At 43.7% G+C, this 18,297-nt stretch overlaps 1 protein-coding gene across 2 annotated transcripts in view; it reads left to right on the top strand.

Annotated features, from left to right (window-relative positions):
• mgat4a (alpha-1,3-mannosyl-glycoprotein 4-beta-N-acetylglucosaminyltransferase A) overlaps positions 1-18,297 on the top strand; it is a 30,645-nt gene that overhangs the window by 2,426 nt on the left and 9,922 nt on the right. Inside the window, exons 2-6 of one of the 2 annotated variants that reach the window (XM_078285912.1) lie at positions 10,095-10,262; positions 10,914-11,054; positions 17,424-17,461; positions 17,685-17,731; positions 17,910-18,023. In XM_078285912.1, coding sequence (XP_078142038.1) covers positions 10,095-10,262; positions 10,914-11,054; positions 17,424-17,461; positions 17,685-17,731; positions 17,910-18,023 — 508 coding nt within the window. Of the gene's footprint in view, positions 1-10,094; positions 10,263-10,913; positions 11,055-17,423; positions 17,558-17,684; positions 17,732-17,909; positions 18,024-18,297 lie in introns of both variants that reach the window. The other variant, XM_071919719.2, reaches the window with a different exon arrangement.

The raw sequence follows: 18,297 nt of genomic DNA, 5'->3' as shown, positions 1-18,297 counted from the left end.
CTCTTGCTAAACAAGGTTCTACTATTGCTGCTATTTCACAGTAAGTGGTGCTGCCCGGAGCTGCCTGGGGTCAGTATAATATGTTTATGACATGGCATTGAAAACAATCACCCTGTTTGTTTATTTGAAGCTGTAGTTCAGCTTGGGCTATACAGTAGGCTATATCTTTGAACAAATCTGTTGACAAGATGCAAGAAGAATCAAACAGAGTGCCTGCAATAATGAGAAGCTCTTTCTGGCCTTGTAGTGGAAACCAGGGTATTGATTTATACCATAAACTCTGGGCAGCATTGCTTTATGTGAAGGCTACTGACGCAAGTAGCTTTGCTTCCTTGCTTCAAAGTCTCCTTCCCCAGGGGCATCACTGGGCTGCTATTTTGTTGAATTTCTGACTGTGACGGGATCAAACATAAAATTAGTTATCCTTGGGGGGGAAAAGGACAAAAACGAATTTGAGATGCAACCAGATCTAGACACTTAACACACTCCTCTTTCAAAGGTCCCCAGTAATATATATATATATATATATATATATATATAGTATGTATATACACACACACAGCCTGGATTTCAGTGTATTAATCTCAGGGTAAATAAAACTCTGATCAGTGTGTTGCCTTAAAGGACGGTTTGACTTTCATCAACTTCACAAGCTTTACACCTACACTTTACCTACTTGCACTTACCTACTTTCACAGTGGCTCCCTCTCTCTCCGTTTTCCTGTTGTTTCATGTGTCGTCATATGAAATCTTTTTCTGAAGGTGTTTTTTTTTTTTTATTATCTGAGCCTCTTTCATGTCCCATCCTTTTGCTCCCTCTGATTCTGGATGGGTTCTCCTCTTAATGCTGTTCACTGTGGGTGGCTAGAGTCTACTTGGCCTCAGGTGATGAGTCACTCTGAAGATGAAATGTTCGAATCCTATTTTACTGGCCATGCACAGAAAAGGTGCTTTTGTAAATGTGTACAGTTCAACTATGTAGCCTAAAGATACAGTTGGATTTCTCTTTATTGGCTAATCTTGTGCTCCCGGCAGTCACCCTTGCCTGTCTTGTTTCTGGTCACTTGACTGCTGTGAATGAGAGCCGTGCCAGTCAGCTGTCCAAACACTCCATGCTGAATGACTCTCCAGAATGTGTACTTCTCTGTCAGAGTCTGCCCCGTCCCCTAGTGAGAGCCTGCTCTCCAGTATCTCCATGGCTGTCTCTCAAGTAGACCTCAACAATGTTGACTGGCAGGATAAACACGAATAATGCCGTCAGGGTCTGAGATGGCTGGAAGGTGCTTCATAGCAGTCATGGTTTGCTGAGAGTAAACGGTAACCAGGCACACAATACTCTTCCTTTTTAGAAAATATGACTTCCTCCTAGCCTTTCTTCTCGTGAACTCCTTCGTTCCCCTTCCTCACTGTTTAAAGGCATGGTTTTCTTCCATCATCAGATCATTCTAAACACAATGGGACAAAAATAGCACAAGAAGGGAGTGATTACAGCGAGGGGGCGAGTGTGGAGGCAGATAAGGAGGGTGGTAGGGCAGAACTTTGCTGCATAGGAGATAGAATGGGAGACAATATCCGCTTGTGCATTTTGTCTTTTGTTTGTCTCTGGTTGTGATATGTTTTTTATTTGATGTTGAGACAGAGAGAGAGAGAGAGAGGGCAGCCTGCCAGACATACGCTAAGTGGCCCAGAGGGAGGGGAAGAAAGAGAGGCGAAAGGCCAAGGGCCCAGATTTTAGAAGAGAGAGGATGAGACGGGACTGAGAGAGGCGGAAGGGGACAGGAAGAAAGTGCTGACACAAACCGAGGTTGAGACACTGGGATAAGTTTCTTGGTGGTGTTTTATTTTTTTTTTTTTGGTGTTGTTTACCCTGCCTAGACACACACAGACAGCCCTCACTCTGTTTTTGCCATAAACAGGAACAGGCGCCCCCAGCCGCGGCTGCTCATTAGCGAGTTAACAATCATCGTTCTTTCCCTCCTCGTGCTTCTCCTCACTTCCTGTATGTCACACTGCTCTTCATTCAGTCATGCTCCTTCTCTACTTCTGGTCAAAATTCCCCCGAGGATACACAAATTCTCCTCTGTCAGAGAGGAGAACAAGGCCATTGTTGGGCTCTAACTGTTCCCTGTTGGTTAAGCCCTCATCTAACATGCACAGTAAGCTTGCTGTATGATTGAGGACGTGTGTGTGTGTGTGTGTGTGTGTGCACATTGGGTTGTCTATGTGCATATGTTCATGCACACCCACATGCATCAAGCCTGTTTTGGTTTGTGATTTAATATTATGTCATTTTTATAGCAGGGTCACAATTTATCCTGTAAAACCAGGATGTTTATAGACTCTCATGAGAAACAATGACAAAATTAGTAAAATACCATGGAAAACTTTTGGATGACCCTAGAAAGTCAGAGGGTTACAAGTCCTTCTCTCAAATTACCAAAAATAGGAATTTAGAAGTTATTTTTCTAAAGGCCCAAGGGAGCACTCCCCTGTAATCCCCTAGTGCTGATGATCTCTGTAATTTAACCCATTGCCATAAACTGTATTCAGATATCTTTAGGACCACATTGATATAATGCGCTGCCACATCATCAATTTTTTGAAATGGAACTATAGCAACCAACCTGCAGTGATGTGAGACTGTCAAGATCAAGTATATCATTTTAGAAGATGTATCGATGTCACCCCCGAAAGTGGATTTTCCAAAAAAGAGTGGCAACCCTGGCATAGTGAATGAGCTGAGCTGTACAGGCGCCAAGTGGAGCCAGAGGAGGAGTGGAAGTAAACGGAGCAGGGCCAAGCTGTCAGCTCAGCGCTGTCAGACGGCTCGCTCTGTCACAAAGAGCCTCATGGCTTACAGCACAGTGGAGGAAGAGGAGTGGGTGGAGGTCGGGAGAAACAGTGGGCCCACAGTGAGAGGTGGAGAGGAAGGGAAATTAAGAATCTGGGTTGGAAAGCTGCCAAGGGGGTAAATATTAGTTAGCTTGGCCTTTTTTGAAGCGATGCTGGAAGTGAGCAAGGTTGTAAGACTAGGTTTACTGTTAAGTGAAAGTGTTCGGGGGGCTTGTTGAACAAGAAAAAAGGAGAGAATGGGATAATGTAAAAAAAGTCAGAGTGTATGTTTTCTCTCCCTGCATTCAGGGAGTATCACTAACCTACTCCTGGATCGACTTGCAGTTCCCTTCAGGAAAATACCACCCAAGATCAATACTACTACTGTGTGCGTGTGCAATATTATTTCTATGCGTTGATGTGCTTGTTTTTTTTCCTATGTGAGGATAAGTGTTGCACGTTTTATGCTTAGTGATAATGTTGAGCCATGAATGGGATAAGAAACGTTTTATACAAACTTGTATCACTTTACTGTTCAGCAGTCATGGACTGCACAACCGGGTTTCACAGATGATTCATCTGATGATTGTGGTCAAAAAGAGACAACTTCTGAGTGTGGCTGTCAAACCCATGTCTGTTAATGTCTACATGAATTACGTTGGACTAGCTTTAAAGTTCTATCGTCTCTGAACTTTGCGATCTGCTCCCTAAACAGAAGAAAATCCAACACGTTATTTCCATTCCTGTCTTTGTCCTTCTATCAATCTCAAGTTCATGCTTTGCACCATCTGCCCCACTTAAAGATAACGGCCCGTATAAACGCTTTGTGTTGCTCAAGGCTGCAGTGTACTGTAGAACCACTTGGGTGGCAGGTGCACCACTTGAGGGTCTTCATATGTGCACACACACATGCACACATTTTGCATACATGTGCATCTTATTCACATCAGTCTGGCAGGTGGAATTTAGAAACAAAAGCTATAAGCAAAGGCTAAATGACCTGTGGCAAGGTTTCAGCAAACAAAACAGAGGTTTAATGGCTGTTGCCATTGACTGGTAAAGGCTGAGCCTGTTGTATATGCTCTCATGTGCATAAAAGCTGATGTGTTTTTGAAGAAAATTGTCTGTCCTTCGATAGACACACGCAGTTTGCTGAGATAGCAAAGATGTCAAAATTAGGACAAAAATCATTTCGACTAATGGGACTTCTGGCAAACTGCCTGATTCTCAGTCTAAAAAGGTCACTATGTTTTAGAGAGGAGGAGGAAGGACCGAGAGGATTTATAGTTAACGTGAACTTAAGATGACAATTTCGGTTGAACACTTTAAATTTTGGTACACATGCTTCCAAACTGGTTCATGAGCAATCCCCAAGGAGTCCGTGGAAACGTTTCTTCGGGCTTTTTGCCATTGTTTTTGTTTGTCATCATAAATGCAACCACCAAAATTATTTCTAACCAATTGTGACCACAGACACAAAAAAAGCCATGGAAATGTCAAAATCGGTATAGTTCATACTTATTTTTGAATCAGGATTTTTAGTCTTTTCTAAAAGAAAGAAGTGCTGTATCTATGGATACCTGGGACAGACATCATCAGTGGTTGATTGTTCACGTGGGGGTTTGTGTGCCAGAAAGTGAAAATGTGCTGGAAAAGTGAAACTTTGCCTTAAGGACACCCACATACATACTGCAACTCTCTCACTCATGCAGACATACACTGCACAAGTCCCTCATCAGCACTCATGAACACACAGTCAGCAGCATGCATCAGCGAGGGAGAGTGGGGTCACAAGGACAAGATCACTGTAAGGGCAGATATGCTGCTTTTGATGAGGTGACAAATTGAGTGTTAAAACTCCAAATTGCTTGTGAGCTCAGGGTTGGATTTCATCCTCCATTTATCATCCTTGTCCTGTCGGTTCACAAAGACTAGTTCTAAGATGCCTCTGGAGAAGCCAGCTCTGGTCTTGGTATTCAGCCTGTTTGAGATTTGTGAGCTTGTTTATGTATGATGTACATTCATATAAATGGTTTGTATAGAACGTTGTTTCCTATACACAGTCATTGGCGAACATCCTTTGCGTCTCTCTTTCTCTCTCTGTTTCTCTCTGTCCGTCTCTCTCTCTCTCTTTCGACATTCAGTTCTCAAATACTTGACCACTCTTACTGGGGTCAAAAATAATAAACACAATGTAACAATGAGTACAGCAACAGATGTGAGTAGACTTTAAGACTCTGGCAGGTGGTGTTTAAACCTGGTTTAAAGGAGGAGAGCTTTGAGTATTCAAATGACTGTTACAGCAGCACACACATTAGGATGAACTACCTGGAGGTAGGTGTGTGTGTGTGTGTGTGTGTGTGTGTGTGTGGGGGGGGGGTGCCTCCCTCTCTGCCTGAGGAAATGCATGCAATTCTGTATCTTCTTTCAAGACACAACTGAAAACTCACCTTTCTAGACTTTATTTGGCCTGTAGCATTATTGTAAATTTGTTTGTTGTGAGTCTATAAAGGTTTATGAATTTTCCTGCGCCGGACTTAACAAGTTATGGACTTGATGGAGGATGGAGTCAGCAGTACAAGTCTTCTCTTTTGTATTTTAGATTGTAATAGTTTTGTTTTAGGAATGTCCCGGTGATTTTCTTGTAGTAATGTATTAATGATTACTGATGTTAAAATGCTACACATAGCATCTTTAACAATTTTATATTGCCAAAGCAACTGAATATAGGCTACCACAAGACAGCTGAAGAAAGAGGAACTGAGAGTAGAATTGGGAAGGAGGAATATAGATTTTTGTGGGTGCGTGTCTGTGTGTGTGTGTATCCACCCATAATCTGCTGTGGCTTTGGTAGCATCATGGTCTTTGAGGTTTGCTCTTCCCAATGCAAAGAAATGTTTTAGACTTCTCCAAAGTGTAAATCAGGTAGTCTAGACAAAACGTAATATTGTTTACTTGGTCAACAAGACTAGGTCAAAACCTAGTATATGGCTGGACCGTGCATGGGTGTGCCACGTGCCACGGCCGACCAATGGCCCGCATTGATCCTCCCGATCCAAGCCATGTCGCTCTGCTACCCATCGGTGGCGAAAACGCCGTTCGCCGGACACCCGGTGACGCATCGGCGTCGGGACCCCCGCCGAAATCTCGGCCGGATCACCGGGAACAAATCGGCGCCCAGCTATCGGCACTGGCCGGAACCGTGCCCCGGGAAACTCCGGGAAGCGTCGGCAGTAAGCCCTCGGCGCGCCGAAACCTCCATGCTTGTCTGTGTCTCTCTCTCCGCCGACAGAACAGAGGGCTGTCAGGTGGACTGAGCTCGCGCATATGCATCGAAATAAAGGCGATATGATATAACTGTATAGATTCTACTTTAGCTTCAGTTAGCTTCAGCTTACATGCATGATATTGGTCAGCCTGCTTACTGAGTGGGAGAAACGGGTTCCCGATCTCAGCGGAGAAACAAGATGGCGGAGAAAACGAAACTTAAATTTCTGGCTCTGTGATCCTATGATGTGCCACGTGCCACAGCCGACCAATGGTGTAACTTCATCACTCAGTCAGTCACTCAGTCACTCAGTCAGTGAGTGACAGACATTCGTGTTTATAGGGCTGGCCCCGCTGTTGTGGTCCAGCCAAAAATGGTCTAGCCTACATCCTTTTTTTTTTTTTTTTTTAACTTAAACGCTACTGTTTTAGTTTGTGTTTCCTGTTCTGGTCCACCAATGTAGCTCTGTATTCTAGCTTCTTTTCTTTTTGCAAATGTTAGTAATAATTTTCCTATTTAGCTTGTCGTCTTATTTGGCTTCCCGTCATTCGACCCAATGACACAGCTTGCTCTTTATAATCCATGCACTTGAGAAAGAGAACAAATGAAGTTGGAGCACATGTCGCAGCATGCTCCAATCAAAGCCTCAGTATTGAAGAACCATTGGAAAATGATTTCAAACATTTTTTTTTATACAGCAAGTAGATCAGAGAACCTCACCCACTAAGTGGCTGGTTGAAAGATTTACCTGCTGCAGCCAATTATTACCCATGTTTGGTTGGATGGCCTGTCTTCATTTCAAGCCCAGAACATAATGCGTACGTACATTCATGCATAAATTGTTGTTTTGGTGACTTTTTGCTGGCATCGCCCTGCTCCATTGCCAAATCAGCCTACAACTTTATTCAACTTCGCACCTAATTTCTGCATCCTCTCATCTATAGTCAGTTGATAACCTTTTAAATCAGAAAGCACTAGATTTAATCCATATAACCTAATTGAACATGAAATTGGTTCTTGACTCTGACTCGAGTTTTTGTGGTTTAGGCATTTGGTAGATGAGAAGATATACGTGTCAACTTCAAATGCTGTGTCAGAGGAAGCAAATTTGCTGAGGGATTATGCATCTCTCTTTTGCTGGAAGAGTGAGGCATTTCCACAGAACAAGCAGTAAAGTATGTGTGCGTGTCTGTGTGTGTGTGTGTGTGTGTGTGTGTGTGTATGCATTCATAAATGAGGCCTTGAGTCTGTCTGTGTGAAGGCTAGTCATTGAAGGTCTATAGTGTGCCCGACTCCCCATTTCCCCCCACATATCTCATTAATAAATCAAATGAACTGAGCAAAGGAATCAAGGATGACACCTCAGGGCAAGATGTCACAGGAGATGGAAGGTTGGAGAGCAAAGGACTATGGGAGAATGGGAATCGGGACAGAGGGGGAGGGAGCAGAAAAAATGGTGCATGCCAGGACAGAAGTGTTCTAAATGGTTGGGCACGCAAATAGGAGACTACAGGATGTGGATATATGGAAAGAAAAAACAGATATGAAAAGAGGAGCAAAGGAGGGAGAAGAATGAGAGAACGGCAAAAAATAATGGCTGAATGCAGAAGGGAAGAAGGAGAGGAGAGGCTGTCACAGCTCAGAGGCAGTGCATTAGGCTCACAGTCACTTTGCCCTTCCCCCACCTGCTCTATCTACTCTCAGCCGTAGAGAGCACAAGTGAAGAATAATGAGATTGTAGAGCTGTGCTGCAGACCCCAGGTAGGTCTAATTGGCTAATGGGTTTAGCGTATTCATCCAGTTATCTAATTGCCCTATACCAGTAGAATGTGCTCACCGTTTACCCTTATACTCTTTTAACACACACACATTAGTCTTAGTCTGATAGTGATACCACTTGATCTGTAAAAATGTTTCAGGTTTTTTTTCTGTCAATGAATCCAGCAAAGTTTGTAGATGAACAGCAGGTCAACAATGGTTAAACAGGAATGAAAAGCTATGTCTGGAGTGACATTCAACTGAAATGTCAAGACACTAAAACACTGCCAAACATATCCGGGCATAAACACATTGCTCAGATGTTCCCGAGGTGGAGGCATTTGAGTTTTCATCACTTGTCCTGTGGGTGCTCCCTTGAGAGACAGTGAGAGATGACTGAATACATGTGATAGGCCTACGATTTCACCGCATCTAGGTCTATGAATTGGAAAAACATAGCTAAATAGAAACCCAATACAATTCTTGTTATTGTTTTTGGTTCCTGTGATGTGAATGCCCTGTGTGCCTTGTTTCTTTGCGCAGCGGGATTACAGGTGCAGTTTCATCTCAGCGGGGATGGGGTCCTACAATCAAAGGCTGATGTGAAGATGAAAGTCTGTGGTTGAGTTTGGAGTTGCCCTTTTCATAAGGTTTGGGCCAAATGACAGCATCTGTCTGTGTGTCTTAGAGATCAACAGTCTGGAGGAACAACATGCTGCTATGAGAAAGAGGAGCTAGGGCAGAGTGGATGGACAATAGCTGAGTCAGAGAGAGTGATAGATAGAGAGGGGGAGATAAAGGGATTGTGGGTTTTGTTGTAGAGCGGGGCTCTCCAAAAGGGCACGAAATCTACCAGCAGCGGAAGATCAGACAGAGACTGTCCAAACCCACCGCCCCACCCAACACACACACATCAGATGCTCTTTGTACTCTACCTGCAACTAATCTTGCATATCTCAGACCCTTATAAATTATGCAAGGGAATTGGGTCTTTGGTGCTAATCCTGACACTAAGCCTTGCTTTCAGGTGGGTCGATGAATGCTGTAGAGACACATACGCATACACGCACGCACGCACCTGGTTTCACATCACTAATCTCCAAAAATGGGAGGGAACGTTACAGCATCTCAGCCCACTACAGCTCCTCTCTTCATAAAGCCCTGCATCCTCCGCTGTCAACTTCTGCTGTTCACCAAGAGTTCACCAGGAACAAGCTTTCTCAGAATATATAGCCTAATCCCCACCAAACTGCACAAGCAAAATGAAAATGCAGCTGGTATTGTCAAAACACTGCATGCTGTATCGCCATCTACTATATCTTGGTATGGGGCGGCAGTAGCATAGTTTTTAGATAAGCAGGTCTGTAGCTGGTGTTTTGAATCCCTGGACCAGCTGGGAAATTCTTGGGTGGGAAATTGAACAAGTAACTCCCCTCCTTTAACAAATACTCTTGAAGTGCCCTAGAGACCAAGGCACCTAACTCCATATTGCTCCAGTGGGACTGTTCAGTAGCCAACAGGGGAAAACTGTGTTTGTGCTGGGCAGCTCCCAGGTGTGAAGTTCTGCAACTGTGCAACTGTATGAAAGTGAAACAGGACATAGCTGGAAAAGAACACGCATATTCAGTCAACATCTGTCCAACAAAATTTTAACTCGATAAACATAAGAAATAGATGCATCCTCTGATGTTCCCTCCTAAAGTGCAGCTTGAAGCCAATTTTCAGCTCTGCTTGGTCTTCTCAGCCATTCTACTGTAGTGTGTTGCTGCCACATTGGTGGCAAATTTTGGTATGCGAGTCACAAGCTCGTAGTCGGCTCTGCCAGTTAGAAGTAATGTGTTAACACGAGAGACATTCTGGCTCAGCTAGCTTGGTCCAAGATAGTGGCACACCAGTGAATTTTGGCCTGCTGCTTGATTTTAAACCATTACATTATTTAAAGTGAGACAGTGAAATGAAAGCCCCAAATAGGGTCAAATGTATACATTATTGCCAAACTTTCCAAATTACAACCAAAGTGATTAACTTTGTGTTGCATCTGCCCGCTGCTGCAACATTCTCCAACTCTGTCGAGACTCGAGACTTCAAAGCCATGCCCCCTCCCTGACTGATCCCTGGTTTCTCTAGGACTAAGGGTGTGAGCCTTGCATCAGGCCTTTTGTTTTTTCAATTGTTTCATATAGAGGGCATGTTGTTGCCTGCTAATGCCCCCTCCTTTGCCTGTTTTTTCTTGTAGAGAAGCTGATAGCGTACCAGCGGGAGTTCCATGCCTTGAAAGAGCGCCTTCGTGTGGCGGAGCACCGGACGCTGCAGCGCTCCTCTGAGCTCAACAACATTCTGGAGCAGTTCAGACGCGCCATCGCCGAGACCAACGGCAGCAAAGATGCCCTCACCAACTTCTCAGGTAACTGATGCACCCGGATTCACTGTTGGCCGTTAAGGACACGGGAGACGCATGCAAAGACTCACTGACTCCAACTGAGCTTTTCCACTGTGGTTGAAAGGAATCCATGAAAGCTTTGAGTATTTTATGCTCAATGGATGTGGTAGTGTGTAGTCTGTGGAATCTGGAGCGTTTTAAATTCTTTTCATCTAATGGACTCTGCCCTTTCACTCTTAGTGCTGCCCTCTGGCTATGGCTCTGCATCGACTTTCCTATAGGTTAGAATCAAAACCGAACACCATGCTGTGCTCTTAGATGTGACAAAGCTTAGTTCATTTGATGCCCTGCTCTTTTGTTAGATCCCCAGAATTCAGTGTTCTGAAGAGGTCTACAGCTTATCATCAGGTCAAAATGCCTCTCGCTTTATAAGGTGCTCATTCGTTTGTTGTTTCGTTCATTTCGCTATTTGCAATGCGCAGCACTTAGGGGAATTACGGTATGCACTCTTTAGGCTGCACTTATCAGGAAGTCAGCATAATTTCACTCACTCCAATAATGCATATCCTCCCCCCCCGCACCTAAAAAGCGCAAGCGCACCTGTTGCTTTTAGAATGGTTTGTTGAAATTGAGAAGAGGAATCAATGTAACTGGTCTCTCTGTGTCTGCTTTCAGACGAGACACAGAAACTGCTGAAGGAGCTGGCCAATCGGAAACCTCTCCAGGTGCCAAATATCTACCACCACCTGCCTCATCTACTCAACAATGAGGGCAGCCTGCACCCCGCTGTGCAGGTTGGTCTGGGCCGCACCGGAGGTGAGACACACACACACACACACCCACACACACACACACACACACACACACACACACACACAGAGAGCTCTGCAAGTTCTCTTTCTATCACAATGCCCCTGATTTATGAGGCATTCTCTCTAGAAAACACCTGCCCTACACAAACACACACTCAAAACTGCAGAGATCCCATTTACACCAGGGACAGAATCGTGCCTCTCAACAAGTTCTCAGTTGGTGCCTAGTTCACAACAAATATCCCCCTCTGGATGGAGCATTGCCAACACAACCTATAAGATAGTTAAATATTATACCGGACCTAGCAAACCAGTCTCATCATGACGACAGTAATATACCTAATATAGCAGTGCCATAAACTTGGGAACTACCCACCTGAGAAAACACAATCGCGAGTGTATCTGTATAAACTTGCATTTAACTGATAACTTGATAACTTATTGCCCGCATTATGCCAAAGTAATCTTTTTCATCTGTTTGTGGTAGTCCAGTTATGGTTTCTGAATTTTGCCGAGTTGATATTAAAGAGCTACAGGCAGATCCAGCAGTGTAAATTTCCCCGTTCATTATAGCTGTTTGTTTGTGATTAAATGTTTGGTTTCATTCCATTTATTTTACAGCATGTTGTAACTTTGTTGTAAACAAAAGTGCTATATAAATGTAGTTATTATGAATGCAACTGACCATGGTGGTACCAGTGCTGCAGAATGATGAATTCTTTCTTGAACTGCCTCAATAGGTTAATTCAGAAACGTGATGCCTATTTATCCTTGTGTAGCTTGCTGTAAACCAATACACCTGCCCCTATATCCTGTTTTGGCCAGGCAGTCAACTGTGGGGCTGTTTAACAATTCCAGTCGCAGTATGAAAATGTGTCTAAAAGCACATATAAGATTAACAAAACATTTTCTGGCTCAATTCCCAATAACTTACACTGAAACTGTCACACCAGGTAGTTTCCTGCAGTGTAGACAAAACAAAACCTATTTTTTTGCAAAGTTTACAGAAAATGTATAGTGTTCTGTGAAAGCTGCTGTCTGACATCAGCCCCCCCTCCTGCATGGATTAATTCACTCTATTTTCCCATTCATTCCTATTTTCATCACCCCCATTTTTAGCATTCAATTTTTGCTCCCTCCACCCCTCATGCAGCGGCACACAGCATGGTGACCTCTGCCGTATCGAGTTCTCCCTAAGAGGATTACCTATCTAGCTGTGTGAGTGTGATAGACAGAGCGAATTTGGGGCCAGGGGCTGAGTTGAGGGGCAGGACAACTCAAAGGGCGTTTCCACATTCCTAGTGACAATGGCTGAGGGCAAGAACAGAGGCCCAAGACAAATTAGAAGGGGAAGAAGGAGGGAGAAGACAGGGGGAACAAACAGATTTTCTTATCCCTGGCCTACGGCCTCTTTAGTCTCATCAAAGTCCAGTGATCCATGAGTATAAGGTTTTCCCTCAGGAAGCAAGAGAAAAAGCAAGACGTATCTCTTCCATCTCTCCTCTTCTCTGCCAGTCTGGCTCGTTTTATGGCAAGCAGACAGATATCTGTTACCTGCAGACAGGCTTTAGACAGGGTCTTTTTGGTTTTCTCTTGGAAATCCACCAATTGGCTTTCTATCTAGATATACAAGTCTTACTGCCGCCTTGTTGCAGTCACAGTCAGGTCAGTTGTTTGGTTGTCGCAATGTCTGTCTGAGACGGCGCAGCTCTAGTAGTTGTTGATCTCCAGACTGTTGAACTGACTGTACTGCCCAGAAACTAAACAGACAGATGGTCCTCTAGACACACTTGATAAGCTACTGGCAACTTCAGCCTCACAGCCTCAAGAACCCCCCTTTTTTTGTTGTTTTTTTTGTTTTCTTTCTCTGTCTGTCTGTGCTTGTCTCTCTTTCCCTCCCTTTAATTTTTTTTACTGTTCTTCCTGTTTCTCTGCTGGTCTAAGCATATCTGACATTGGGATATTTATAGCTGCGTAAATTAGGACATCAGCCCACTTTACTTTAGATTGAACAGGGATTATGGGAAAAAAACAGTGCAGAGAACCTCTGAGACTGAAATGTTTGGTGTGAAGCCTGTCTGACATAGCAGTATTATCAATTGACAATCAATATGAACCTCATGTTGGTATGTTTTGTTGTTGGCTGGGTGTTGTATGATGTCATACAAAGCTTTGAATCTGTTGCTTACTAAGTAGGTGTGAACGGTGGAAATTGTGGTCTCAGTCCATTAATCAACACTGGATCGTATATCACATAGTTTCAAGATCTAATCTTACACTAATGAGTGTCTGAGGCCACTCCTTAGCTTTTTAACACACACACGCACACACACATACACACACACACACACACACACACACACACACAGAAACACACAGAATCACACACACACCAGGGTTCCCACAGGCTTTGGAAATCCTTGAAAGTCTGAATTTGAGAAAAATAAAATGAGGCTTGAAAATGAATGGATGACCTTGAAAGTACTTGATTTTTTACTGAAATATATGCCTCAGCTCTCTGGACCTCTGCTTCCTAGGATCAACACTTCACATCCTGAGGAAAACCCTGTGATGGATATTTGCGTTGATATAGTTGCAGTTTTAAAATGAATGATTTCACCATGATTACTTGACAAGAATGTGAGTAAAAACTGAGGCCTCTTTAATGTCTAAGTTTGACCAATGTCATGTCTTACCACAAAACATGACAGTTTTGAGTCCTTGAATCAAGTCATTGAAAAGCCCTTGAATTTAATGTCCAAGTGAGTGTGGGAGCCTTGACACACACACACACACACAAACACACACACATCCAGCCTTGTGTGAATATCCCAAGCTGTGAAAATGATCTATTGATGCATAAATCTTAACCTTAACCCTAAATAATGTTTAGCCCTAACCCCTAATCTGTAAAATAAAGCCTTTTATTGAGTCTGAGCAATCCTTCACATTGTGCTGGACATTTGGACCCCACAAGACGGCACAAACGCTATACACACACACACACACATACACCATCTCCATTTCTTCGTGTGGCATGGCAAATCAGTCCTTTTCACTTGTGTGTCAGAGAGGCTCAAGTTCAGACGGACAGAAATGAAGATTTTTTTTTTCCTGAGCAAGATGAAAGGATTGCCAGAGTGAGCAGGCTGATCAAGGGACACGGGGAGGGGTAGTCTTGGAGCCTGTCCTCCTCACGCCGCACTTGCATGCATTCTCACTCATTCACTGTCTCCCACCCTCCCTTATTCTGTCACTCTCTGTCTCTTTTCCTTCCTCCCACACTCTCCTTTCATCCTCGACCTACTTTCTTGGTAGTGGGTGTCGCTATACGGTGCGGGGCTCGCTGAGAAACACAAAGCAAAACGGGGACAGATTTTCCACGCTGCACAGATCACTCTGGAGGATTGCACCCTTTCTCTCGTCCACTTCGCCGCTCATGCATTCTGCATCGCAAGTTTGTTTTGTGCTTTTGTGGAGGCCCCCTGTCGGCCCACATCAGCCCAATAAATGTGTGCCGCTGCTCCGCATGTTTTCCCCTTTTAAACCCTACGCACACATGCGCACACACACCTTTTGTAGGAGCAGCCCAGGTCCATTTACTTCACAGACATTATTGTCCCTGTGGGGGAAAATTGTTTGAAACTTTCTTTAAGGCATCGCTTTTTTGTTTTCCCTTTCTCCCAGAAAGCATTGACAATTTCATACAAAACATATGCAAAATTGCTTCCTGTATTATGACCCTAGGATTTGAATTCAGTGAAGGGCAAGCACACCATGCATAGGATGAGAAAGAAAGATTAGAGAAGGAAACATGGCAAATCGGAGAGGTCACACAAGTAAACAAGTAGCCTAATTTAATGTCTTCCCTTATTTTCTCCCCGGCAAGAGAAAAACAGAGCGATTCAGTGTCAGATAACCACTCTGGTAACTCACTCATCTTTTTATCATTTGCTTTTAGTCACACCAGTGTGTGCCTGCTATACACACACACTCACTCACTCACTCACTCACTCACTCACTCATTCTCTCTCCCCTCTCTCAGTCCCTCTCTCACACACACTCTCTCTCTCCCCAGTGAAAGTGATCCTTGTGTCCCAGTGGGTAAAATGGAGTGTGAGGTCTGTAGCAGTCTATTAAGGATGCAGTGTACTTTTCAGGGAATCTCCCCAGTCTACAGAACAGTCTGTCTGTACGGCGAGGCCCCCTCTAGGCCTCATACAATAGGAGCGATAGGGAGATAACAATAGCCACTCTCTCTTCCTCCGTCTCCATCTCTTATTGTTGTTTCTCTTATCCTCAGTTGAACTTAACTTCTGCACTAAGTGATCTCTCACAGTTCAGAGACCGTGATCACCATCGTGTCAGTTCTCAGTGGGTGTTGTGGTTAACAGGGGCCCAGACCCTCTGAAAATCCCCGCCAGTCTTGTCTAGCTTTTTTTTCTCACTGCTGCGGCTTGGTTTTGTCATCTCTAGAGTGTTTGTTGAGGCTGGTTAGAAAAGCTCTTGACGGCCACCATCCATTAGTTTAGCAACTTTTCAGATCTCTAATAAGGAGTCAAGACTGATATGGAGTGAATGATATGTAGCATGAATTTATTGTAAGAGAGCATCAAATATGTGTCAGGATACGCCTGTATTACATGGATGGACAAGGCAGAAACCTAACATCAGCTAGCTAAGTTAGTTGATAGAGCTAGATAGCAAACTGGATGGCATTAGCACGAACATTAACTTGACTCTAATTCACTGCTAGGTTGTTGAAACAGTAGTTGTATAATAGTATAAATAATTATTATTTGGCAGGCAAACTGGTTATGAACTTTCTACCTCATGTCAAGCTGAGGGCTGGCAGTCAGTAAAGCAGATGGTGCGCTGATGCTAGCAGCCACAGAGCTAGAGGTCGTTAGCATCAACTTCAAAATATCCCTCTGCTGCTCCTCCCTGGCGACACGTGGCTCTGATGAAGACTTCCTATGTAGGAATTTATCTAACTTGGGCAGTTTTGCAACCTCCCTCTCTTGCATACATTTTTGGGTGCCACTTTTATGATGATCTATGACAGGTTGTCTAATGTTATTTTCGCAAGACTTCCAAGCTAACACACACTAATTGACCTTTTGTGCCAAATTGGCAATCATAAGAGAATACTGTGACTTTCCAATTATTCTCACTGCTACATCAGGACGATTCAATGATTCTCTACTGAAATGGTATATTTAAGTGTTGTACATTGTGGAGGAAATTACACTATTATACTATTCTATATGTCTTTAATCAAGCATGATACCATTTCTCAGTTGAATGCTGTCTCTGTCTTCAGTAATTTTCCATTCTCCACCAGTTTGAGATAAACAAAGGTTCTGACCAGAGAAGGCCTTGAGTGTCCGGTTGGAACTGGATTTTGTCTTGCACAGATGCACCCTGATCGTAGAATGTTTGAAGTATAAGAATGTGCCGGACTTCTCATGACTCAGCTGTTTCTACTACATGATTATAAAAAGAGTGGACAAAGATCATTGTTTCGCTTTTTGTCTCACACACTCGTTGGGTGGGCATTGCGCCTTGCTTGCAAGCAATAAAGATAACCGAAGGACAACTTCTCATCTCCAAGTCTCTTTATTACAGAAAACTTCAACCACATACATTTATTAATTTTATTTTGCAGGAAAGTTGGATGATCAGGATTGTATATTGATGCAATGACAAAAAAACATGACTAATGATACATAGCTTGAGATATATAAAGGCACTTTTCTATAAGGAACATGATAGTGCAGACACAGGATTTTTGCCAGTGAAACTGACCGTCGTTGTCTACTAGCAGCTTAGACTGCACATCAGAAATGGGGGGAATTGGTTAACTTTAGTTTTTGGCTCCATTTTCAAACCCGTGCATCTCTCCAGTTCCACACACAGCAGAAATTCCAAAATCGGAATCTTATTTGGTTGCTTTTTATCATACATACACACTAATACTAAAAATTGGCCCTGTTTCAATTGTTTTTCTGGAGGTCGGTCTAGTCATGTTTATTTATATAGCCCGTTTTCACAAGCATGTCTCAAAGGGCTTTACATACCATCATATACATACATCATATACATACTACGTATACCTCATAAGGTCAATAAGACTGGATATTACCTGCAATAAGATTGGATTATACCTGCTTTTATTAATTTAAGAAATTTCTAGCAGTGGTGGCAAGTCTCCAGCAGTTGAAGGGCATTACCACTGCTGAATGAGTGTTAAGGGACCATTGTATGCTCTGTGGATGTAGCTGGTGACCAGCTGATAAAAGCTCCTGACAGTCAGCCACCGCTGCAGCCACTGGTACTTGTTCTCACCATGCTCTCCCCCTCTCCTCCCCAGTCTCCATGGTGATGGGGATCCCCACAGTGAAGCGGAAGGTAAAGTCTTATTTGTCGGAGACGCTGCGCTCGCTCATAGACAAACTGTCGCCTGAGGAGAAACTTGACTGTGTCATTATCGTCTTCGTAGGGGAGGTGAGCTCAGATGTTCTCATACAGTATGAGTCATGCACTGATGTATTTGCACAATAAATTCCATGATGCTAAAAGGTGTGTGTGTGTGTGTATTTGTCTGTCTGTTTGTCTGGTTTTGTCCCTGCAGACTGACATAGAGTATGTTCACAGCGTGGTGGCCGGCCTGGAGAAAGAGTGAGTAAACTTCATCACTTCCTGACAGACGCACACAAACCTTCCTGACCTTGTGTTTCCTGCTCTAGATGAAAACGTTGAAAAAAAAAAGGAGCCAAATGTCACTGTTACCCAGTGAAATGTGTGTGTGTGTGTGTCTGTTTCCATGTTGACGTCATCGATGCTCTTTCTTCTCCAGGTTTTCTACAGAGTTTAGTTCGGGCCTGTTGGAAGTGATCTCTCCTCCGGCCGCCTACTACCCCGACCTCAGCAACCTCAAAGAGACTTTTGGAGATTCCAGAGAGAGAGTCAGGTGAGAAAAACACACGGGCGTGACATCTGTGTGTTCGACGCTCTGACCTTGAATTAGTCCAAGTGGGGGATAGAAAGTCATTATGGAAATAACGGAGAAGCCGGGCCTCAGAGAAATGAGATGCAGGAGAGCTGTGATGAGGATTGCAGAAAAAAACATGGAAGGATGAGTCAGGAGGAAAGAGGGAGGGAGGAAGAAAGGGAGAGCTGGAGCGAGAGCTTTTAGGTAGGCTGCCTGGGTACTTAGTATTCCACAGGCATTTCTCAAAGTCAGC

Source organism: Centroberyx gerrardi, chromosome 10 (genome assembly GCF_048128805.1).
Source record: "Centroberyx gerrardi isolate f3 chromosome 10, fCenGer3.hap1.cur.20231027, whole genome shotgun sequence".
Classification (NCBI taxonomy): Eukaryota; Metazoa; Chordata; class Actinopteri; order Beryciformes; family Berycidae; genus Centroberyx; species Centroberyx gerrardi.
Note: the sequence above shows the minus strand (reverse complement) of the source record. Positions and strands in the feature narration are given on the sequence as shown.